General features: G+C 39.2%; 2 protein-coding genes across 3 annotated transcripts in view; one reads left to right on the top strand and one right to left on the bottom strand.

Moving 5' to 3' along the window:
• psmc4 (proteasome 26S subunit, ATPase 4) overlaps positions 1 to 909 on the bottom strand; it is a 10255-nt gene extending 9346 nt beyond the window's left edge. Inside the window, exons 1-2 of one of the 2 annotated variants that reach the window (XM_031867570.1) lie at positions 837 to 909; positions 109 to 207 (exon numbers count right to left, since the gene is read on the bottom strand). In XM_031867570.1, coding sequence (XP_031723430.1) covers positions 109 to 207; positions 837 to 869 — 132 coding nt within the window. In that variant the 5' untranslated portion in view covers positions 870 to 909. Of the gene's footprint in view, positions 1 to 108; positions 208 to 753 lie in introns of both variants that reach the window. The other variant, XM_031867571.1, reaches the window with a different exon arrangement.
• Positions 910 to 2465: 1556 nt separating this feature from the next.
• Positions 2466 to 8434, top strand: LOC116394439 (uncharacterized). Its single transcript, XM_031867522.1, has 5 exons — positions 2466 to 2564; positions 4449 to 4811; positions 5475 to 5738; positions 5865 to 5927; positions 6120 to 8434. The coding sequence occupies exons 1-5, from the start codon at positions 2471 to 2473 to the stop codon at positions 6230 to 6232; spliced, it is 897 nt and encodes a 298-aa protein (XP_031723382.1). The 5' UTR covers positions 2466 to 2470; the 3' UTR covers positions 6233 to 8434.
• The last annotated feature ends 1279 nt before the right edge of the window (positions 8435 to 9713 follow it).

Here is a 9713-nt window from a genome sequence, read left to right on the forward strand (position 1 = left end):
ATACATACATACATACATACATACATATATATATACACACACACACACACACACACACACACATATATACACACTCACACAACACAAATGTATTAACAGGTATCAGACCTTGTATCTGCTGTAGAGGTCCTCAAGATCTTCTGGTTCTGGTGCCAGGAAAGAAAGACCGGTCTGAGGTCTGGAGGTCAGTATTGCAGGCATCTCGTCCTGTGAAGGGTGAATGCATGTATGACATAAAATGTTAAACTATTATATTTAACATCACACGTCAACGAAGAGCTTGTACTCTATTTCACTCAAACAAACAACAAAATATATATTCATGGTAATGTCACAGACTACTGAATCTTACAGAAACTTGCAGATAGACAACAACTGTATGCTCGGTTATTCCCTTGCACCTAGCAAAGACAAACAGTAGCTTAGCTAACGTTCCCGTTAGCTCGTTACCGGCTAGCTTACTTAAACTGCTTGTAAAAGCAAAAAAATATATATATAAAGCCCAATAATAATAACAGCAATCTCACATCAATATTTGTTATGTATAGCTTTATAAAACCATCGTCATCGTAAGCCAATCAATGTGCTCAAGCTCAACAAAAATCAGGCTAACGCTAGCAGCTAACTTGCGTGACAGAGCAACTAACGTTAAACCGAATAGAGAATGAATTGGCAGGTTTACATTTCGGCTGCCATAACAAGCTAATGAATAGTGAAATACTGCGACAAACACCCGAGGAAAGCAATACTCACACACTTAAATTCACAAAGGCCAACCAAAGAAACTCTGTCAATTTCTAAGAGAAAAACCAGGAAACAATCTCTCTAACTCATACCGGGCTCTTTTCCACAGCTACGATGTCCTCCATGTTGAAATATGCCTACCGTCTGACGTAATGACGCAACACGTTGGCAGAGGGGTTTTATGGGTAATGGAGTTCATCTCTGTGTCACAGGCAATTACTTGTTTTCTACATAATGATGACATGCAACAACAAATAAAATAGTGTGCTTAAGTGATGGTTTAAACATTTAAAATACTTTTAACGTCGCAAAAAACATACACTTCATAATTATTTTGGATTCAAATTACTTTTGTAATGTACAGCTCTCTCATTGTACTTGTACTTTAACTTGTACTTATTTTTTATCATCTTAATTATTATTAGATTATTGTTTCCTGACTTGAAGATTTTAACTTCATATTTTTTCTGTTCTCTTGCCATGTTTATTCCTTGTTATGTGGAAAAGTACTTGGCGATAAATATTCACAGCACATTCTGTCAGACTAAACTGGCATTAACCCAGATGAGACACATGTTCCCACCTTTTAAACAATATAAAATTATCTTTTAAACCGTTTTTCTTTTACACAAATTCACTACATGCAGGTGTAACACAGTCCTGAATTTAAATGACTGCGCAAGTGGGTGTGCAGAAAGCTGTAATATCCTGTTGCAGAGCTGGTGGTCTTCACACGTCAAATTTCTATGGCATATTTCATGCACCACTGCGGTTTCCTTTCAAGGCTCAACTGAAAAGAAATATGGTGCATATTAAAAAAATAGATGATTGCACTAGAACTATATCTTTCCTCTTGTGTGGGAGGACGCATGGAAAACGTACACCATTGTCTGTCATGAGCATATAAGCCTACACGTCTGTCTGTTGAGAAGCAAGATAAAGTGAGCTGTGCTAGACAACAATAAAAGTCAGCAAGTAATTTCTTACTCTTGTTGAGTGTCATTCTTGACACATAACTAATTCCATTTTATAATAATTAAAGTATATAGATATAGATATGATTTGAATAGATCAGCCCCATTGTCATCAATATCCAGCTATCTGAGTAGGTCTTGTCAACGCAACAATCTGTACTTATTTGCTTGCGCTCCAGAGAAAGCAAGTAAGTGGATCTTGAGTGGACATTTCTTTTTTGCTGACTGCTGTTTCCAAGATCAAGATTGAACAGTCAAGCTCAACTTTTAGGACAACATGAACGAGAAGCCCTTAAAGTACTCAGAGTTAAGGAAAGTTTCATGACAATTGAGCAGATTTCAATGAAGATGAAGACAATGAGATATAGTCGAAAGCTCTAGAACAAGCAGGTACCAGGACCTTGAATGGTGATAGTTTTGTCAACTGTGTATTCCATGCAACAAAATACATGTGAAAAAAACACAACCTGACTTTAAATCAAAGAACCACATCCTGTTAGTGTGCTTTCATTTTTGATCTATAATTTATAATAAAGAATTAAATAATATGGTACTTTTTTTATATACTGCCTTTTTTATCCATTTAAATTCTTTGCAGAATTAAAAAAATACTAGTTTTGGACTGTGTGACACATTTTAAAGGTGTCAGAAGATTAACATCTTCCAGCCTCTGAGGGAGTGGTGTAACATACGCCTTCATGTGCTTCATCTGTCTGCACTCAAAAGAGGCAAAGTCGTCCGTTTAGAGACGCATGCTGAAGATAATTTTGTCTGAGATGCATCACAGCCGCGTTCTGACGAAATGGGGATGGACACAGTGGATGTTTTTCTACTTTATGGTCGCAGGTACAGTTTTTTGATTGACATAATTTTGATTTATAGATGACAAATGTGTGTTTGTGATCGTGAACATAGGCTTTTTAATCATTACTCAATTCAACACTGTGTTTTATCATAAATGCTTTGCAGGCTTACTTGCAGCCAATTGTAATATATTTCTTAAATCCAGTTTTAAGGACAGACGGTTGACGTTGTTTCCTGTAAGGGTTCAGGTTTCATTCAGGCATTTTCATCCTTTCTTTAGTGGTTTCTTTGCTGTGGTATTGACACAGGTGTGTGGATGTTCACGCTCTACTGTATTTTTCTGATATGTAACAAAAAAAACAACATGCATGAGGTTAGATGGAGAAGGCAGAGGCAAAAACTTGTTTTTAGTTCTGCATTTAGTTCCCATGATAATTCCAGGGAGAGAGAACCCTCAAAACTTAACTTTATATTGGTGGACCGAGACACGTCTTTACAAATTGCTTTTGAAATAAATCACATTTCAAACCTTCTGTAAATTCTGTTTTTATATTTGGCAATTTGCTTTTTTCCTCTCTCACAAGCACCAGTTCTTGTGTTTCAATTGTTATAACTTCTAAACACTGTGATAAAGGCAATCTTAGTTTGATAATAATCAGTTTTAAACCGTATCAAATATTTTTGCATGCTAGATTCTTCTCCATCTTTGGATATGTAAAAAGAAAATGGAGCATATTTGGTCTTGTGGCCTAAGTCAACAAGGCTTGTGGGTAGCACACTAAAATATCTCTTTAAAATCTCCATAATTAATATCTCAACCATAATTGAAAAAAATATTTTGGGGGGTGTTTTTTGCTCTTATTGGATAAGAGTGTAGAGGTAGAGGAGGAAGAGAGAAGGGGATATGTAACAAAGGTACAAAGCCTGAATTGATTTGAGGCAGTTGCGGTTATTTAACATTCAGCTATCAGGATGCCCAAAATAATTGTTATCACTAATGAATGTGTAAACACATTCTTCAATCTCTTTGTTTCATTCTTTTATCCAAAAGTTTTGTCTTCCTTTTAAAAGCTTCATACCATGTTGGTAAAACCTTCCAAGATCATGCAGCAACTCTGGGCCAACATGAATAAAAAAGTGAAAACAACTTGTCATGTGACAACATTTACTTGACATGTTGGTAAATGTTTGGCTGCCTTTGACCAAAAAGGAAGTGGCAACCTCAACAACTGAAAGCAGAAACCAACATACACAGAAGACACATATCCTCCTATCAGCCTAATACAAGAACAATATATTGTAGGCACTTTAAAGCTCCTAGGAAAATCTCCAATTATTCAATTTAAGCGGAAGAAGTCTAATTTCACTTCTTCTTTAGGATCAAATAATGTATTGAGTCTAAAAGAGAGAAAGTTTGGTAGCATGTAGTTTCTTGCTGCTGAGCTGTGCATCTCTTTGTCTACATTTGGATTTTTATTTCCGTGCGTCCACTAACTGCAAAGATGTGTCTAATTTAAGACACGTAAAAGCCTCAAATTTCACAAGGATTTACTGGCAGATTTTAAATCGTAGAACAAGGCGTTGCAATCTCTTAAACTCGTGCTAACCAAAGACCTTAATTCAGGCATCTTACCCATTAACTTCGAGATGAGCAAACTGTAGGTGCATAAATGCTGACTCATTGCCGGGTTTAGGACTCATTCCTGGACCTTTCTGTTAAACTGAAAACTTAAACTCGCATGTACAAACATTGTGGTCTTTGCTTGTATCCAGTCTGTCGCTGCCCGTAGCTAAACTCACCTTCATCATAACACAATAGAAAAGAACAAAAGAGATGGAGGTTCAGAACTTTGGTGAAAGATATACTGTGAAGGTTACTTTTAACAGGAAACTGCTCATTCATTGTTTTTTCTTTCTGTTTTTCAGGTACTCGCTCTCTGGTCACAGTCTACCAGCCTCCTGTGCTCACCACTGCTCTGGGTCATGACATCATGATGCCGTGCCTTCTCAGTCTCTCCCACGATGAGAGGATGGTGACCCTGCCGGTTCTGTATTGGATGTACTTAACAAAGAACAACACTGACAATCTCAGACTGTGGCCCCCCTCTGAGAAATATGAGGGGCGTGTTGAACGTATGGACAAATGTCGGAACACTTCAAACAAGTCCATAGTCCTGAAGAATGTCCAGTGGGCCGACAGTGGGAAGTACCTGTGCAAACTCTCCATCACCACAGAGAGGGATAAAAGTTTCAGGAGGAAAGGAAATGAAACTTCACTGAAGGTTTATGGTGAATACAAGGTTTTAGATTTTTCTATTCCTATTAAGATTCAAATATAGGTGTATTGACGATAACCATGATATTTCAAATAAGATGTTAATAATGCACATAGGCTTACATTTCTGCTGAAGAAACTTGGTTTCTCTAAATTCCTAGTTAATCAGAAACAGAAAAAAAATGAGTCCGACTATGTCTAGTTCCACAACTGAACATTTGGCTATTGGTAAAATTACATTCAACTGATTCATTACAACTGCTGCAATAAAATATAAAAAAAAATTCAAATTTAAATATCACTGATAGGTAAAGTTAATATATTACATTTTTAGTTCTAAACTAAAATAAAAAATATGCTTTTTGACAACTTGCATGAAAATAAGGTTAAAAATGTTATTACAGAACATGTAAACCCCTACAATTTAGCTTTAAGCTAATTCCAGCAAAAACTAATATTAGTATCCAACACACTTAGTATCCAGATTCCTTCTGTACATGTGAATACGAGCACCCGTCTTCATGGTATATGAATGTGCAGTGTATAGGCTAAAACATTTAGAAGTTAGAGAAGAATTTCATGAAAGTAGACAGAACCTTCAACACAAATGAGTGTGTTTCTGAGTGTGTTTTAACGTGCCGTGTACACACCTGTGTATCTGCCTGCGTCTCTTTCAGACACCATGATCTTTACCGCTCACAATGACTCTCTGCTCTGGTGTGAAGTAAACGTGACCCCGGATCCCGGATTTGTTTTGTCCATTTTTCACAATGGATGCAAACTCCAACCTGCTGACTGTGCTCCAGGAGCTGTGGGCGCAGCTCTGCCCTACGTCACCCTCTCCAAGACCGTCCCTCTGAGGAGTAAAGGACGATACGAGTGTCAGCTGCACCAGAACGGAGATCTGATAACGAAAAGCATCTTCTACTACCATTCGCCTGGTAATAACCTTGAGTGTGAAAACAACAGTGGATATCATTTTAAAGCTGCACTTGACAATTTCAAGGCGTCATTGGCCCGAAGTCCTGCACTATGTCAACAACACTTGTTTGACCTTTTCTCCTTAGTGGCTGAAGTTGATGGAGATGCTGAAAGAAATGGTTCCCTAACATGTCTGACAACTGCCTCGGGTGAGTCTGTCCAAAACAGCTTCAGGAAAAATCTTTCACACGCATCACAAAAAGGCATTTGTTGACCGAGTGGAATCTATGCAGATAGTTGGCTTTGTTTTAATTGGAGAAATGATTACAATAAACCCAGCACTCTTTAATCCTTCATTTCTGGAGGATTACGCTTCATGTCAGTGGTTTTGTGTTTCTCAGAGCCAGCTGTGGTGGTGTTTCCAGAGCCGTGGCTCCTGTATATGGCTTTCCTCCTGGTGCCCATCGTCATCCTGCTAAGCCTCGTAACTGCCCTGCTGATGTACACATGCTGAGAGTTTGTCAACATCTGGCTGAAACGGAAAGGTTTAGCAATGGGGATCAAGGCTCCCGGGCCAAGGCATCTTCATAACCAGGGACAGTCAGCTTCTGTCCATTGACAGGGGAGCACTTTGAATGAAAATATTGTACATATTGTGCATGATAAAATAAGCATACTACAGGCAAAACTGTTCCTGCTCTGTCAAATATTTACATGGCGACATCTTAATTCAGGGGCAGAACCCGCCAAACCCCAAATGCATCATAATGGTTCAACTTGTCCCATTTAAAAAATACAACCAGCCCACAGAATCCCCAAAACCACAATGAACCAGCCAGCCACTTGATGGTGCTTCACAGAACATCTGCTGTGGAGCGCACATTTAAACACAAGATCCAACAAAGCCTTTCCAACTATTTATTGACAGCAGCGAAGGATGGAGGAGAATCATTTTTCCACCATTAAAGCATTCACAATCTTGGCATTTCAGAAATCTTCAGGCTGAAAACTATATAAAAAATTATATAAAAAAAAGAGATGCACCTGCCTGAAGAGTGGAGTTTTATAACTTCTAATCAGGAGTGGCAGTGTATACATTGAATTAAGTGGTTTAAAGTAAAACTCTGCATGGCGGCTTGCGATTTAAATCAGGTGTTTTGTGAGCTCACGCTGCCCCTGTCACTGTAGTTTCTCCAGTCGTCTTGAACCTGTAAAGTTGGAAAATATCATGTGGACTATAAATGTTTATCAGCCACCTATACCACATGATGTGGACTGCAAGGTCTAAATAATGTCAGCTAAGTCAACAAAACTGTTTCAGCCCCTGAACCTTGTGACGCAGCGAGTGATGATAATAACAAATAAATCATTTAATCATGGTAGTTCAATTTTTGAGGGAAAAAAATGCATCAAAGGAAGCAAAACAAGATTGAAAAAACCTCACAAATGATTTTAAAGTGGAGGGTTCCTGTGATTAAAGCAAAACACTGTATGTCTTTATGCATTTAATAAGGAAGAAGTAACAAATAATGTCTTATTCCTGGTGTGACATCTGTGGCCTCCTATAATTATTACTGTTTCACAATGTAAACTGTATATGACTGTGAATAATATTACATAGAGAGGTGATAGATTATCAAAAAGCATATTCAATTGTAGACTATGTTTACTGATCTTAAATAGTCTCATGTTGATACTAGTCATTTGGGTTTTTTAGGGAGTTTTGATTTCCCAGGAACAGTTCACTCTTTCATCAGAAAGCAAAGTAAACTCCCTGCCCACACGTTCCTCTTTCATCAGAAATGTAAATGTTCCCTTTTTTCTAGGTTTTGAGCAACAGTTTCAGTAATGCAGTAAAATAGCACTAGCTTAACTTTAAGCATAAATTTAAACAACAAGCAATCAAGGGAAAAATCTGTGCCTAAAATTAAGAGACAAGACTCAAATCACCTTTTAGTTAAAATTGACATTACATTAAACTCATTTAGAAGACGCTTTTATCCAAAGCGACTTACAATTTCAGATTCTATCACATTCATACACCATATATGGGAGCTCAAGGACACATAGACATGCGACTAGCGGAGCTGGAGCCGGGGATTGAACCACCGATCCTCTGATTGAAGGATGGCCCTGCTCTCCACTTAACCACGGTCACACCAAATGCATCGCCTATCAATGCATTAAAGCTGCATTTTTGTACAAGAATCACTGAAGCACGAGTGGATATTTATAGTATGTCTTGTCGCTGTGATTAAAATTAATCCACAAATTTTCAAATAAGGAAAACAGACGTTAGTGGAATTAGGTACAGGAAGGTCACACACACACACACACACACAGGAAGGATGCATTTGTCAGAGCGAGGACAGGCAAGCAATCAGCACAGTAATCCTCACTGCTGGCATGATGAAATGGCCAAAACGAGAGATCAGCGCACACAAACACACACACACTGGACTGATTCCCCTCCGAGTCAGAGAGTGAGTCAGTGCACCTGTGGTTATGTTACATGTGGTTGTGTGGCTGTGTGGCTGTGTGTGCATGCCCGTCGTATATGTGTTGATTAATGACTAAGTCAGAGAGCAATGGTGGCTGGAAGAGTGGGTTGAAAACCTGGCAGTTAAAATGTCTAACAGGCAGGCTGTGAACGGGACAGGCGAGTAAATATGAAACTTTCCATGAGGCATTTAATGACAAACATAGTTTTAAGGCGAGTAACCCGTTTAAAATTCATCAGGAATTCACCAAATGTTGGATGTGAATTTGAAATGAGCTATATGTATAAACGATTGTATTAAAAAGACATGTTAATGAAAGCTGCATTGCTTTGTCAAGTAAACAACTTGAAATATTCTAATATGAAATAAGAGTATAAAAAAAGCTACAGCCTACAGTCATGGACGGATTATGAGACAACGAGACAGACATACCCGTCAACAGCATCACAAAACTATACCACATAAACTTGAGCTTTCTAACAGCTTCAACTAATAAAAGTGGATGTTATATAATATAACCTTCATGGTGGGAGGATTTATTGCAGGGCTGTTGTGTTTCTCACATGTCTCGTCTCTGCTTTGCTTTGCCCTGCACATTTATGATCTCTGTGTATCAATCATTTATTGTTTTTATTTTGCATCCTTTATTATATTTCTTAATCAAATTATTTCACATAGACTTTTGGTACAACCTTGCATTTCAAACCTTTGACTCTTGTGTTGGAAATCCTTATTATCAGTGACTGTTCTCTTTGCCAACATGTGGTGCTTTCTGGAAGCAATGAAAACATCATTTCACGAACAAGGACCACGCCAATAACAGTATGAGTTTCGAGAGGTTTATTGCATAGTGGAAAGATTGTTAGATTCAAGAAACGGAAGGGATCAAGGGATGAAAAGATATAGGGTAGGGGTAGAGGGGTGAAGGGGAGTAGGGTAGAGGGATGATGGGATGTGGGGGTAGGGAGGAAGGGATGTGGGGTAGGGGTCGAGGTAGAGGGATGAAGGGATGGAGGGGGTGTAGGGTAGGGGTAGAGGGATGAAGGGATGTAGGGTAGAGGGATGAAGGGATGTAGGGGTCGAGGTAGAGGGATGAAGGGTAGGGGTCGAGGTAGAGGGATGAGGGACGAGGGGTAGGGGTCGAGGGATGAGGGGTCGAGGGATGAGGGATGAGGGGTCGAGGGATGAGGGGTCGAGGTAGAGGGATGAGGGATGAAGGGATGAGGGATGAAGGGTAGAGGGATGAGGGATGAAGGGTAGAGGGATGAAGGGATGTCAGGAAGAAGAAACGAGGAGGGTTTGTAGAAAGGAGGTTAGGCGATCGATGGGGGACCGTTGATGTCCGGCAACTGGCGGGAACGGGGGGACTGGAGACTGTAGGGTGGGGGCCATCTCTTCGGAAGCTCTGGCGGAGCAGAGTCCCCTGTTGTTCCTGTAATCATACAAGAGAGAGAGAGAGAGAGAGAGAGAGAGAGAGAGAGAGAGAGAGAGAAA

Source organism: Anarrhichthys ocellatus, unplaced genomic scaffold, assembly GCF_004355925.1.
Source record: "Anarrhichthys ocellatus isolate YVR2014 unplaced genomic scaffold, GSC_Weel_1.0 scaffold39, whole genome shotgun sequence".
NCBI lineage: Eukaryota > Metazoa > Chordata > Actinopteri > Perciformes > Anarhichadidae > Anarrhichthys > Anarrhichthys ocellatus.

Bases quoted from the DNA above. Each gene is read 5' to 3' on its own strand.
- LOC116394439 (XM_031867522.1), top strand. From the start codon at position 2,471: ATGCTGAAGATAATTTTGTCTGAGATGCATCACAGCCGCGTTCTGACG. The intron at 4,812-5,474 runs GTGAATACAAGG...CGTCTCTTTCAG, and splicing joins AACTTCACTGAAGGTTTATG to ACACCATGATCTTTACCGCT. The intron at 5,739-5,864 runs GTAATAACCTTG...TTTTCTCCTTAG, and splicing joins CTTCTACTACCATTCGCCTG to TGGCTGAAGTTGATGGAGAT.